This window comes from Scomber japonicus, chromosome 19 (assembly GCF_027409825.1).
Source record: "Scomber japonicus isolate fScoJap1 chromosome 19, fScoJap1.pri, whole genome shotgun sequence".
NCBI classification, from domain to species: domain Eukaryota; kingdom Metazoa; phylum Chordata; class Actinopteri; order Scombriformes; family Scombridae; genus Scomber; species Scomber japonicus.
The window spans coordinates 20,843,162-20,858,344 of NC_070596.1; the positions used below are offsets into that span (position 1 = coordinate 20,843,162).

The 15,183-nt window shown below is 39.6% G+C and overlaps 1 protein-coding gene across 2 annotated transcripts; it reads left to right on the forward strand.

Annotated features, from left to right (window-relative positions):
- The first annotated feature begins 602 nt into the window (after positions 1 to 602).
- On the forward strand, positions 603 to 15,174 carry plpp1a (phospholipid phosphatase 1a). 2 transcript variants are annotated; one of them, XM_053340165.1, is made up of 6 exons: positions 603 to 773; positions 5,213 to 5,367; positions 8,335 to 8,615; positions 11,285 to 11,342; positions 12,585 to 12,761; positions 13,873 to 15,174. In XM_053340165.1, exons 1-6 carry the CDS (start codon positions 716 to 718, stop codon positions 13,987 to 13,989), a joined length of 846 nt encoding a protein of 281 aa, XP_053196140.1. In that variant the 5' UTR covers positions 603 to 715; the 3' UTR covers positions 13,990 to 15,174. The 2 variants fall into 2 exon arrangements, with proteins under 2 accessions (XP_053196140.1, XP_053196142.1); XM_053340167.1 differs by lacking the exon at positions 5,213 to 5,367 and adding an exon at positions 7,545 to 7,696.
- Positions 15,175 to 15,183: the final 9 nt, after the last annotated feature.

Consider the following 15,183-nt stretch of genomic DNA (forward strand, 5'->3'; position numbering starts at 1 on the left):
TTTTAGCCTGGCCGAGACACAATCTTATCAGATGGTCTAATTTGTGTCAGTTTAGAGGGTCATTGACGCGAAAAAGAGCTGCTTCAAAAATATGTCAGCGAATCAACCACTGTGTAAGACACGCAGGTCAACAAATTAGTCAAATGTTCGTATTTCCGACGTTCCTCCTTTGCTCGTGAATGCGGCATCAGGCCTGCAGCTGGTCGCCTTCGGAGCGTCTCGTCGCCGTCAAACAGTTCCGTGTGTGTGCCACTGGTCTCTCTCTCACACACACATATACACACACCGGCTCTGGACAGGTGTTCATCCATATGCTCGGACCCCCCTGAGATTGAGAGCTAACCCCCCTCCCCACCCAAACTCCAAAGCAGCTTTTAAATCATCATGACAGACGAGCGGAGGAGCCGACTCAGCTGCAGCTCCACGCCACCCGAGGACAACAACACCGACATCGGCAGCAGCGAGACGGCTTTCTGCGCCTGATTATCGCCGGGTATGTTGTTATGCAGCCTCTGTGCGTATATGTGTGTCTTACTTAGGGCGTCGGCTTTTCATTGCGTTTTTGTAGCACTTGCTGTAGCGATTTTCTGACCTCACACAGTGAATCGGAAGCGGCTGCAGCGACGTCCCAAGGAGGAGCATCCCCCTGGTGTTTATTACAGCAGAGGACGCAGCAGCAGCCAGGGAGTCGAGGCTGAGACAGACGAGAGCCAACATGTTCGAGACAAGAGGAATCCCCTTTATTCTGCTCGATGTCGCCTGTTTGATTTTAGGTAGGTGTCTTTTAAAATATCTTTGTAACTATAGTGCACTGTTAGTTGCTGCTATTATTGATATTAAGCTGATTAGTGCCCTGATATAATCCTCCTGTTCGGATATTAAGTTGTTTGCCATCACGTGAAGAGGGAGTGGTGTGTGTTCAGCAGCACAAGAGTGGGATTTACTGAGACGTTTAATATGTTTAACAAATTCATTTTAACTTCTAATGTCGCCACTAATTGAACAGTATGTTTATGTCATTTGTGATGTATATGATACTGTTTTTTTCTTTCTTTCTTCAAGTAGGCGTGGTGAGGTGTTGCTGTAGCTTTTTAACCTCTCTCAATAGCCTACAATGAGGAATTTGATTCATTTACATTTTATGCAAATTTAATGAGTCATGCCAACGTCTTTTCAGTAGTTTCAGATGTTCATGGCACATAATGGTTAAAGATCCCTCGCAGACATGTTATAAGATGTATAATACTCTACTTTCAGTCATAATGTATGTCTAGCAAAGTTTCCCCACAAAAAAATAAACTTAAAATTGATATAAATATGCACATTTTCGATGTTCCGATACTTACCGATGAACTTACATATCAGCTGACACTAAGTACAAATCTGATAGTGTTAAAAAACAAAAGTTGTGTTCTATCAACACTGTATGGATGTGATATGACTGGTATTTTTCATGTAATGCACATCTTTTTTCCTAAGATTGCTGGTGTTGGAAGTAGCAGCAGTAGTGCACATTCTTTCTTTGGTTGGGTTTTTTAGTGTAAAATATTGACAAATTGCTAATATTAAACTATTTATCAATTATCAATTCTTCCTCACTGCTTTAAAACAATAGTTAGCCAGTGGCTGCACATAGCAGCTTGCCATGAAGGCTGCTGTTTTGGAGAATAAGAGATTTAATTTAATCCAGGTGTGAAAATACTTTAAAGTTTATTAATAAATGATTTGGTATTGGATGGATGCATAGACATGCCTACTTGCTGATCCATTATGTTATGCAGTATTGGAGGCATTTCCGATAACTATATATGTATCGGAACAACTCTAATGCTAATATATTAAATCTCAAAAGTTAAGTTGTTGGACACATTTTCTTCCCCTTTGTCTATTCCTGTATGTGCACAGGAGGCCTTAAGTTTCCACTTCACATTTGTGTTAATTTCATACTGGACCAGAATTGGCTTCCGAACTATTTGTAATGTGACAAATCACGATTGCAGGCCCACCGCTTCAAATTAGATTTTCACTGAGCACAGACAAACTTTCCACTTTCAGCAGATGAATGTGAAAACAGCCTTCTCGTGTCAGAGTCTTCACATACATCATTCTGCACAGTGAGGCTCAAACATGCAACTGTGGGATCAACAAACAAAACATGTTTTTAAGTGGAGTGTGACTTTAATGCATTAATCATGTGGCATTAATCATGTTAGCGGCTGCAAATAACAATTTTCATTGGAAATTAAGAGATTATTTCCTTGATTAATTGATTAGTCATTCGTGCTACAAAACACCAGAAGATGGTGAAAAATGTCGATCATATCAAGATGCAATGTACAGTGTCCTCTTTTTCCCTTTCATCATCATAGACGACTAAAGAAATCAGAGGATATCACATTAAGAAGCTGGAACCTGAAGAATCTGAGCATGAATCCATTATCAAAATAGTTGATTTTCAGTTTTTTGTTTGACAAACTGTTGCAGCTCTATAAAGAGATACAGTGTAACACTGTCATAGTCCCTAGTTATATTGAGGCACTTACCTTAGTAAATAATGAAACAACATTTAAAAGTTAAAAGTTTGTGGTTCACTCATAGACTTATATATAAACATGCATATTCCAACTTATTATAAACCAAACCATAGATTTAAACTTCTAAACTTCTAAATGAATCTTCTCACACTAAAGAGCATTGCGTAGAAACTATGCTATAAATGACTTTTCTTCCACATACCCACCCTGACACAGTTCACCAGGGTGTGTTTCCTGGTTCATGTGGCCATATGTTTCCCCTCAGAAGGGTAAGGTCATTGTATCACAGAAACTTGTTTTAATATCAGGCCTGAAACTATATCCACAATCAAATATCTGTGCTCTACTCTATATCAGTTATTTTACCAGTCATTTTTTGTGGCCTGTCTATATATTGAATACATTAATGACTATTAAGTGCTGTGTGGTTTCAGGTTTTCAGCACAGACGCACACGACTTTGTCTCTCAGACTTTAGTGCCTTTTATAACCAATCATGAATGATTGACGTACACCATGACTCAATGCTGTAGTTTTCAGTATTTCTGACAGTTACACATTTGTCCTTGAGAGAAATTTGATTTGAAGTATTGTTAAAACCCCACAGGCTACAAATGTTTCATATTGCATAATTTTGTAAGTGCCTTACTACAGAACATGTGTTCAGTCAGCGAGAAGCAGTATGCTGAGCTGTTTGGATGATTTTGTGCTTGCAAAGCAGCTGGATTTGCGAGATCACGACATCACTTGAGAATCTGTCTTGTCAGGCTTCAAGTTATGTGCTTGTGCCTCAAACCCCGCTATTTCTCTAAGACTGTAATAGACCGTGATAGATGGTTCATCCATTCACCTGCCAAATGTGTTTTGAAAGTGCCTGCCCTTCTCTCAGATGGTCCTGTGCAACAAACCATCTGGCATGTCAGGTTAGGGATGACGCATAAGCAAATATGATTATTCTGCTAAGCACACACATACACTATTAAATTATACCGAAGCATCTGATAGTCTGTCTCCAGACTGAGGCTGCTGGCCACAGTCATGCAGATTTGTGTGTTACCAAACATGCATACACATGTACTGAGTGTTATGTTTAAGCTTGTAGGAACCAGGTTAGGAGATAAAAGCATGCATAATGAGCAGGGATAGATTGTTTGCTCTGGTTGATTCTGTTGTTAATAAAAATATTGAGCAGGCGAGGTGAGAGATTTATTGGAAACATACTAATACGTTTTATGTTAAAATATCCACATTTCTTTCTTTCTGTCTGTATGTTTGTGTTGGTTAGTCCTTTAGTTGTACATTTATAGAGAGGGGATCAAGTTAAAGTGCAACACTGCTGCTTGGTGCGGTTAGAAAGTGATTTGAGGGGGAGGGATGCCATTTTGACTTTGTGGCATTTCCAGCTGTTGAAGCCAATCAAGTCAGGATGGCACAGCTGACACTGACAGCTGTAGAAACGGCAGACAGGACAGAATTAGACAGTTTTGGGATGAAGTCGTTTTGATTGTTTGATGTAATGTGTTTGTGTATATTCTGCCATTTGCGGCTTGTGAAAATGTGCATTACAGCTCTATAATTGACCCTAATTTTCAGCTTGAACGGACGAATGACTATCTTTTGCCCGCCTTACAGCAGCCTAAAGGGACCAACCAGCCAGAGAAATGAAAGCAGCATTACATCCAGACTTTGAACTGTCAAAACCTATTAGCATAATCTATTATCTTTATGTTATTATATCTATAGGGAGTGCTTAACTGTGTCCACAACACCTTTCACGCCAGTGTGATTCGGTGCTCTAGCTAGAAGCTTCTCAATCCTCCAGTCTGTGAACCTGCCCAGAGATAACGTCATGTTTGCATCTGTAATAAAGTCATTGTCTATTTTTTACAGTTTTACACATAATATTGAGTTTGTTACTGAGCTCAGTGTTAAAGGATATGGCTGGCTATAATTATATCTTTCCTGTCATCAACATTCAAAAATGATCATTAATATAAGACCAAAACCAACAATGAATTGGTCATTCAAACATGTCGGTTTTTAGCTTGTTCCTCTGTCATAGATCTACATTGTTGTTCAAAAATGATTAAAAAAACATCAAAGAGTCCCTCCATTGTACTATGTGATATGTTCCTTCATTATGATGAACATAGGTGCTGTAGTTTGTTTTGAATTGATCTCTTATACACTGTCCAAATGTGTGTTAATCCGCACGTGAAAATAGTCCCCATCAAATGCCCTGTTCAGTCCTGTTGGAGTAATGTTTCCTAAAAACTACAGTGCCCGGCTTCAGGAAACATATTTAGCCTTTTTAAAAGTTGAAGGTGTATATTCCTGATCAATTTTTAAAGATTTACAACTGGTAGGCGTAATTAAGTATATAAGTATTGAAGTATTGAGAGACAAAGCTATGAAATGTTGGTTTTTGTCTTTTCATAGGATTTGATGACAAAAGGAAAAATACTGCCAGCCTTATTCTTTAATTGAGGTTGGGGTTTTAATTGAGGTTGGGGTCTCTCACTTCTGTCACAAATTCAATTTGGCACACATTCGTTTCTTACAATGACTAAATTGAAAGATGACAGATTTGAAGAGCTCAACCTTTTTATTTTTTTTTTATTTTTTTTTTAACTTTTGACCTCTTCCAGTAGTAACTCCTCCTGATCTCTCCCTCCACAGGAGGTTTGCCTTTGGCAGCCTTTAACCTGGGTAAGATCCGCCCTTACCAGAGGGGCTTTTTCTGTAACGACGAGAGCATCAAGTACCCTTTCCACCACAGCACAATCACCTCCACAGTGCTCTACACTGTGGGCTTCACCCTGCCCATTAGCTGCGTAAGTAGGAGTTGGTCAAGGCGGGATCCATATAGACACATGACCTGTCTCGTGGAAAATATTTTGACTTGTCAATCAGAGTTATAACCGATAACTTCATCAAGGTGTGCCAGTACGTCAGCTGTGGTAATGTAATGTGCCTCTTTACTGGCACTCCTTCATGGAAAGAATCCATTATTATTCTTATCAGCTACACATGCTTTTCCTGCTATGGCAAGTCAAAATGTCAATATCCAATGTGAGGAGGGTCTGTTGGGACCAGGAAGTAGAACCAACAATTTCCTAGACTGTTATTTATATTCAGACCTCTAGTGGCCTGCATGATAACGGAGATAACTTCCTTTGTTCAGTAGTTGTTACAGTAGCACACCTACTCTATTCCACTATGTTTTGTTTAGCTATGCTACTGTTTCATGTAATGACATTTTTAGAGGTGTTCACCCACATCGGCTCTTGCAGATGTGTTTGTAAAGCTTCAGGTGAAGGAGGATGTCCACTTAAAAACAATCAATACTAAAGAGAAACAGGCTTTGAGTCCATTTTAAATCCTGTGTCAACCAACAAAACAACCATTCGGTCAACATCTAACCTGCTGCAAGAGGACTGATCAACATTTCTGCCAAAGATTTACTCCGGATTTCGTATTGTTCTTTGATCCACCAGGATTTTAGTTTTTCAGCAACTATATTTTCAATAAGAGCAGTCTGAATCATTTGAACCAACTAAACACACAAACTGAAATTCAGTTTCAAACCACAACTTAATCTAGTCATATCTATAGGGCTGCGGCTGTAGCTGCAGCTAACGATCATTTTTCACTATTGATTCATCTGATGATTAGTTTCTTGGTGAAAAATGTTGATTATCATTTCCTAAAGCCCAAGATGACTTCCTCAAATATCTTTTATCTCTACCAGCAAACCCAAAGATATTCAGTTTGCCTTCATGGAGGACTAAAGAAACCAGAAAATATTTACATTTGAGAAGCTGGAACCAGAGAATTTGGACATTAAAAAAACAACAAACCTCAAAACGATGAATTGAATATCAGAATAGCTGGCGACTAATCAACTAATCAATTAAATGACTAATTGTTGCAGGTAACATTAAGCACTTAACGATTTCTTCTTCTGCATTAACATTAAGGCCAAGCTTTTGTTGTCTTAATCTCCTGGGTGAAAGTTTCGGTCACTGTTGTTAATGAATGCAACAGACATGCAGGCTGCAGGCTGCGTGCTGCGTGCTGAGTCCCTCTGCTCCTTAAAATAGCTGGAATGCTCTTCTGGAATAGACCGATTGTTTTTGGAGAATGACAGAGGCGGAAAACGCTGCTGGAGTGTGTGCTTTGCTTGCGTGTGTGCTTCTTCTGTTACTGCTTTGTGGTATCAGTGATTTATCTCTTCCATCGCTGCCTGCAGGCTTTTATGTATCATGAGTAACCATAACCAATCTGTAACACTTCTTCTTGTCCTGTAAATATTACCGTAGCCTAATTTTTAAGGACTGACTTCATCGTTCACTGTCTGGCAAAGGAAGGTGTGTGAGAATATGTGGGAAGACAGAGCGGTCACAGTCGGTTTCAGGAAGAGGGAAAGTGTGTGGTTTTTGCCAAAAGAGAACAGAGATAAAGAGGAGACAGCAGTAGTCATTTCTGTATTGAGAGGAAGCAAAGACAAAGTGTGTAATGTGTGAATGTTTCGGTCACATGTGGGTAACTGTTTCTTCTCACATGCTGACAGCTGTGGCTCGCTGTGGGTCTGTCGGTGAGAATTGGACAGTAGCAACAGGAGCCAATCTAGTAACACAATCCCTGATAAAACACGACTGCAGCGATCCCAGCTTCAAACGGAGAGCAACAACAGCTCCAGTTGCACTCCAAACCTGCTTGAAAATGTCATTTTTATGCCCTTAAATTTGACTTTTTTTCTATTAACATCTTCTCTTTATCAGCTTTTAACACACAGTTGCCATGCCAACACTATAACCATTCGTATTTTCAGCCTGGTGTTCCTGAAAGTTTGGTGAGGAAGCCAATGCCTTCTGGGGATGCAAAGGATGCAACTTGGCTGCTGTCTTTTTCTTTGCATAGGCACACACTGTTGCATGATGGGTAAGGGCAAGGCCCAGTGACATGATCTTTTAACCTATATTTTTGTCTCTCATTGCTTCTCTGCTAGCTGGACTCCCATTTGCAATACTCAATTTGCAGCACAAACCTTTCCGCCGAGGCTTTTTCTGTAATGACGATTCAATCAAGTACCCCTATAAAGAAGACACCATTTCCTATCAGTTGTTAGGAGGTGTTATGATTCCCATCACAATACTCACTGTAAGTGCTTTTGTGTTATTCACTGCTAATGGTGTATTACTTATTGGTTTTTATATTTACTCCTCCTCTTCCTCACTTTTTCACCTTTTTACACTCTTTTTACTTCCTGTCCTTTCTCCTAATCCACGGTTGCTTCTAAATACATTATCCTGTAATAATGTATGTGTTTTTAATTGCATGCCATCACTACCATTAACTGTTGTGAGCTAATTTGCTAGCAACATGTTATGGACTTTCAAAACTCTAACATTTAAAAGTTTGAAGATGAAAGGTTACCAGCTCTCAATTAACCTACAGCTGCTGCAGCAGTTTACAACCTAAATGAGACAGATGTGAAACTCTTAACAATCAGTTGGACTCAATCACCTCCTCCTAAATGAAGTATTATATACATAGTGATTTTAAGTGGACATCATCCTCTGGCCTTTATCTTTTCTATATTATGTGCTATTTCACATAAGTGGACATTCCTCTATAATGTTATAGGTATGTAATAGACTGTACCTTTCTGACACATATCTCATTGTTGTAGATCCTATGTTGAATGTAAAATGATTATGGAATTTTGCAGACTCTGATGTTTCATGTTACATTTAAATATTGAACTTTTCTCTTTGCCCCCCTCCTCCCTCTTACAGATGATCTTTGGCGAGTGCCTTTCAGTTTATCTAAAGCGCCTCAAATCCAAGTCATCTTACGGCAGCTATGTTGCCTGTGTTTACAAAGCTGTCGGTACTTTCCTCTTCGGTGCTGCGATGAGCCAGTCTCTGACAGACATAGCCAAATACTCTATTGGCCGGTTCAGGCCGCACTTCCTGGATGTGTGCAAACCTGACTGGAAACTTATCAACTGTTCATCAGGGGGTTATATCGAGGAGTTCGTCTGCACTGGAGATTTGAGGATGTCCAATGAGGGCAGGTTGGTGTTACCATTATATTCACATCTTTCAGAAATGGCTGAATTAAATAGGTCATGTTGAAATCAGCTCCCCATTTAAACTCGCTGGACTCTTTACTCCTGTTTTGTTGCATAACAGATTAACAAAATCTCACAGAAAAAAAAAAGTTAAAATCTGTGCTCTCCATTGTTTTGTAATTCCTGGTACAGCCACAAAGTGCGAAGGTTAAATGCGTTAGTAGGCAACCTATGAATGATTATGCAATAAGAACGTCGATAACGGAATTATTACAATGTTCGCCTGTGAGGTTGGCCATTTCAACAGTTTCCAGTGAATATGTGCAAGATGCAGTAGAAGTTTGAAACCAGAGGTGGGATTGAGTAAGGTCACAGGAATGTAGGACATGTTTTGATTAGGTTCTCTATGCTTTATCAGCTCAGAACAGAAGGAAGTATAGAGGGTGGAGAGGATATCCACTTTTCGTTCTGTAAGCAAAACCTCCGACACCAGCAGTAATTATAGAAGCAGAGGCCGAAATAGTGACGATTGTATCAGTGTTAATAAGTGTTTATAGGTTTTATTCCGCTTTACTCAAAGGTTAGGTTGTTCTACTTAAAGGTCGGGGTGTATGTTGTTTTCTTCCTTCCCCGAGAGCTGAGAGAAAATGTGCCCACCCTCCCCACCCCCCACCTCTCTGTCTCCCTGTGGGTTATCTACTCAACATTTACAGGGTGTGGTGCAATATTGTTGATATTTCCTGGAACCCCCTAACCACACTGCAGTTAGTTTTTAATGTGTCATAATTAAATGAACATTTATCAGCAGACTTAAGAGAAAAGGATGAGGTGATTTAAGGCAAATATCCAAGGTTTTTAAGATTAATGTCCAGACACATAATATTTCCAGCTCCTCTCTCTGTGTGTGTGTGTTTGTGTGTGTGTGTGTCTGCTAGTCGCTAATCGTGAAAGTGCAGCAGGAGACGAGAGAGCAGGTCGGGATAGTCTGTTCTGGATCATCTTACTGTAATATGATTCCTCCTTAGCTTAATTTAAATTTCCCGGAGGAGGAGAGGCCTACTGTCGGAGCTATGTGTGTGTGTGTGTGTGTATTTGCATTTACAAGGCAAAGATGCACTAGGTAAAAAAAAAAGGGTTCTTTTATAAGGTATACATCTATAAGAAACACAGTCCTGCTCAGAATTGACAGCATTACTTAATAAACAATGAGTGTTGCTCACAGGGTCAGACCAACTTGCAGTTTTAATCTGTTGAGGATATGCAGAGGTCAGCATTATTATTGCATTGGAAAGTTGGGTTTTGTTACTAAGACCAGTTTGATTGGCCTGGGTTTTCCACTCACAAACACCTGATTAATTGATTACTTGACAGAAAATTAAAGGACAAAACAAGGACTTTGGATTGTGGCCCCCATCACTTAAGCACATTTGGAAGAGATGCTTTAATAGCCAGCATGAGGAGTGATTACTGCAAGAAAAACCTGTTTTGTTATTCATATGGGAACCTGACTGTTGTTTTAAGACACACTTTAAAAAATGTGAACCTATCCTTTAACAAACTACCACACTGAAAATGGATTGAGTCATTTAACAAGCACAAATGCCAACTCTGATTTCAGCCCCAGATTTGAGTCTCATATATTTAAATATTACTAATATTACTATACTTTGGGTATTTGGACTGTCTGGTTACATGAATCAAGGTATTGAACTAATCCAAATTTTGATCTGATGATGGCACTGGATGAAATATTAGAGGATCACCAGAGTTATTACAATTCATGCAAAAGAGGGCATGAATTCTTGAACCAAATGAAAAGCAATCCATTCAGTTCATGAGAAATTTCATTAAAAACAAAAAAATGTCAACCTCATGGTAGCATCAGAGGAAAAGTCAGGGGATTACCAAAGTCAGTGGGATTTCTTCTGTGGAAAACATTGATATCTGTTGAAAATCTTAAAGTAATCCATCCGATATTTGTTGACATATTTTCAAAATTCTTAAAGCCAATGATACAGATTTAATTCGTGGTGAGGCTACAGTGGAAAGAAGTTTGTTTTTCTTTCCATCATATTTGAGGTTTCTGGCCAGTCAATGACTTACCCATCAAATTTATCCAAACATATTGGTAAACCTGCTACTTTTAAATAAGCTGCAGGTTATTTGTCCACATTAGAGACCAACTCTAAAGTACATGTTTCATCTTGATTCTCCACCGTGAAGCCCAGAACTCTTCATCGACTGCCAGAGTGGAATGATACACTAATGAGCTGGTGTACGGTTATAGTATGGTATGTGTGTGTCTGTGTGTATTCAGACGTGGTCCAGACAACCATATGAAAAACATCGCAGTGCAGCACCGTTAATATAAACAGGAAGTAGCTAAGGCAGGGCTGGGGTAGATGACGGGAAGGTGAGTTCAGTTTAAACCCCCACTGTCCACATCCCCCTGCTGAGTCACTTCCCCAAAACGCTCACAGCAACCGACACACTTACCTGTCAGTCAGATTCTTAATATAGATGCAACAGGATGTGATGCTGTGGGCTTCTGTCTCTGTCTAACAGATGTGACTATGACCTATTACAACAAGATGTGCCTTTTTAATTTGCCCGTTAAATGAATGAAACACATAGCAAAGTGTTGAGCCATGCTTGTGTCTCTTCTGTTGCAGGTTATCTTTCTACTCTGGCCACTCCTCTTTTTCCATGTACTGCATGATGTTCCTGGCTGTGAGTATCAAACACTGTTGCATGTTAATCTGCAATTAAATTAGTGTTTATTGGAAGGTTGTGTTCAAAGGCACGTGGCAGAACAGGACATTCTGGTTTTTGAAAACACTTTTGATATTTTTATGTTCATGTTAATGCATATTAAGCTTCTGAGCAACAAGGGTAAAGGAATACATTTTGTGAGATATGCTTACATGAGAAAATCAATACCACCCTGATATCTGTGTGTTAATTATGAGGCTAGAGTCTCTAACTTCATATTTAACATGCAGACATAAATGTGGTCTCAATCTTCTTATCAAACTCCTAGCATATATCCCAAAATGTCAAATTACTGATTTAAACTGCAGTGCTTCAAGATGTCTTTACATTACTTTTTATATTTTATATATCAGTAGCACTGTCTTGGTCAGACTTACAGGATTTTTTTTTTGAGTGGCCTTCAGAGCTGCTTTTATTGCCCAGCCCTGATCATTTTATAGGCTGCTGATTCATCCAACATTAGGGATATAAATAGACATAGGGACAAAGTCCTGGCGCCAACACAAAGCTCTCCCCCTCTGCACGGACTGGAAGTTGAAGACACAGCAGTTGACATATGTTACCCATAGTACTTTACTTTTCTCTCACCACTCATTAACTGACACAGTGTACGTCAGAGGTGAAGTGCAACAGGAAGATGAAGCAGCTACACTTGTTTGTCCTTGAGTCAGACACACACACACAAAAAAAAGAACAGACACACCCTGTTTTTAATACAAACAAAATGAATGGTGTGGTTTACGTCACAAAGGAACTTGATGTTCAGCTGACCAAGCATTGGCATTTAAATATCAGATTGAATTATGGTTGTGATTATATAACAAGCAGATGATTCTTATCAGTAAGGAGAGAAATGTGTTGTCGTGACATGTGTGTGAAAACTGCTGCAGGAGCATTTCTCTCACTTCAGAAGTTTGTTTAATATAGGAACATTAGGAAACCACTTTCATGCGTGACAGACTTGTCTCTTGGGTGGAAATGTAAACACAGGGAGTAATCTGAACAAATCACAGCAGCTCAATTTTTTCCCCACCTCATTTGCCTGTCTCACAGGAATGCTGCCCACTACACCGATTATCCAGGAGACTGTCTAGCCTCGCACTCACTATTCTTGTCATTATCCCTGCCAGAGACACTTCTTTTTTTGGTTCTTATTGTGACTGCGGCGTGTTACAAACATATCTCTCGTGTCCTCCTCAGCTCTACCTGCAGGCCCGTCTCCAGGCTGAATGGGCGAGGCTGCTGAGACCCACAATCCAGTTCTTCCTGATTGCTGCCTCAGTGTACACAGGACTGTCGAGGGTGTCCGATTATAAACACCACTGGAGTGACGTGCTGACTGGACTCCTGCAGGGAGCCCTTATGGCTATCCTGGTGGTAAGTGCTGGGACCTAATCTTAAACTAAGCTGTTTGGTGACAAATTCATTGCCCTTGACTGGTGCTTTTTAAAGGAATAGTGCGACATTAATCACTTTGTAGCAACAGGTAAACGAGAAGATCGATAAATAAGTACTATTTTAAGTAAGAAGCTAGTTAGCATAAAGACTAAATGGGGAAACAGCTAGCCTGGTTCCATCCAAAGGTTAAAAAAAACAACCCAACCTACTTACCTGCACCGTTAATTAACATGTAACCAGTTTGTTTAATCTGTAAATACAGCAAATTGTGACATTATTCATGGGTCACATACTCAACTATTTCTTGGCCCCTGGATTCACCTTGAGGTTGCCAGGCAACCAGAGGAGACTCCAGGAAGTCGCTTCTTCTAGCCAAAAAATAGTTTGGCACATAACTTTCCCCATTAAACCGCCAACTGTCATTTGTATGAAGTAAACAAACAAGATATAACATATTTATATATGAGATTTAGAGTTTCTGGAAGGCAGAGTTTGCTACTTTTTTGTACGAGCAGGTGTTTCCAGTCTTCCCTTGAAACACCTATGCTAAGCCGAGCCAAACATCTGTAGCTTTTTAACTTTGATAACCCTCTCCATGTGCACTTGCTTATCTAATTGTCGGCAAATGGGCATATTTTCCCCAAATGACAGATGCAAATAATCAAAAATCCCCTCCAGCCATTTGAAGACTTGTAAAATGCGTCATTAGTATTTGTTTATGAAATCTACTCTTTAACTCGTTAGAAATCTAAAATTAAATTGTTTAAAAAAACACAAAGCTTCACTGAAAAGTTCTTATTTTTGCACTGTAGGTTTCAAGTTTCTACATCACATTTCTCTAAATTGAATACTGGTCCACGATTGGCTCCAAACTAGTTGTGATTTTACAAATTGTAGTGCTCATAGTTGCGCGTCTTAAACTCAGACTTTCAGTAAACACAGAGAAACTTTCCACTTCCAGCAGATGAATGTGAAAACTCAGCACATACATCATTCTGCACAGTGAAGTCTAAACATCTAACTGAAATAAAAATTAGCACATTATTGAGTAGACGGGGATCTTTAAAAATTCTCTTTCTGTATCTTGCAGGTCTTTTTTGTGTCTAACTTTTTCAAGCCATCCAAGGATCCCCATAAAGAAGAGGACATCCCCCACACAACCCTGCAGGAGACCCCTACGAATGGAAACTTTGAAAGTCCCAACTAAGCTAAGCGAGGATACCTCTGCTCTTGTCCAAACGCACACCCAGGATCCCAGCTCCCTAGCCTTTCATCTCACGCAGATTCTCATCAAATACCCTTGCATGGATTTTACTGCGTGGGTTTTTACTTCAATTAAGTTAGCGGATGATTGTGCATTCAAGACACTTTGGAAGCTACACCTCAGGCCTGTTTTAGATTTTAAAAGACTTTATCATTTTAGGCAGTTTGCTGTCTTGTCTGCCAACCCTACGTGTGGAAGGAAAGTGCAGAGACAACCTTGTATATATGCTTACAGTGAGATGTAAGTAAGGGGCTAGAGAGATTCTCTAAGGACGGGAACCATATAGCATGTATCTATCTACTGAGCCGGTGGGAAGACTTAACTGCATGCACCCACTAAAGGGTCTGACCACTGCTGGGAGAGAGAGAAAGAGAAGGGAGGGTTGGAAACCTGTGAATGTAACCCTGCTTTGTACTTTTCCTGCCCTGGAGTAAGTCTGCTCAAAGATCTGATTTAGGATCAGTTTTAAATTCACTCCAATACCCTGAGAGACAGCAGAGTCTTATATCGCTGCTGACGAGGTTAATTAAAGGGCTAATTATAAGAGGTATCAGAATGTATTGGGAGACTAAAGCTAATCCTAAACCAGAGGGGGCTAACACTGCTTCACATGTGGAGCTGCTGACTCCAGGCCACTGCCGTCTGATTCTCCAATCATCTAACTGAATATAGTCAAAGGAGAACGCCTGACTTTTGTCATATCTGGTTAGAAAGTTGAAGAGTAGGCCGTCAGTTTGATTCCCATGTTGCCTTTGCTGGACTGCTACTGCTGCTATCACAGCTCCCTGTGTATCTAAGAACTAATACCATCAAGTGAACAGACAACAATGTACCTTTTGTATCATCTGTATGCGTAATCTGTATGTAAAACATATCACATACAGATTTTTATTGAAAAAAGTTAAATATGTACAAATGTCTAAAATCAGAAAAAAAAGGAAAAATAAAGCCATTTTACTTATCAACATGAACACAAATGGACACAAATGGAAAAGAAGTGTCGGATGTATTATGTCATGAGCCGTCATGTAAAATTAAAGCTTGTGTTGTTTACCTTTTCTCATGATGCACCACTTTTGCTTTATGTGAGCAAAAAAAATAAAAAATAAAAAGCATGTATGTTCAATATATTCTGGC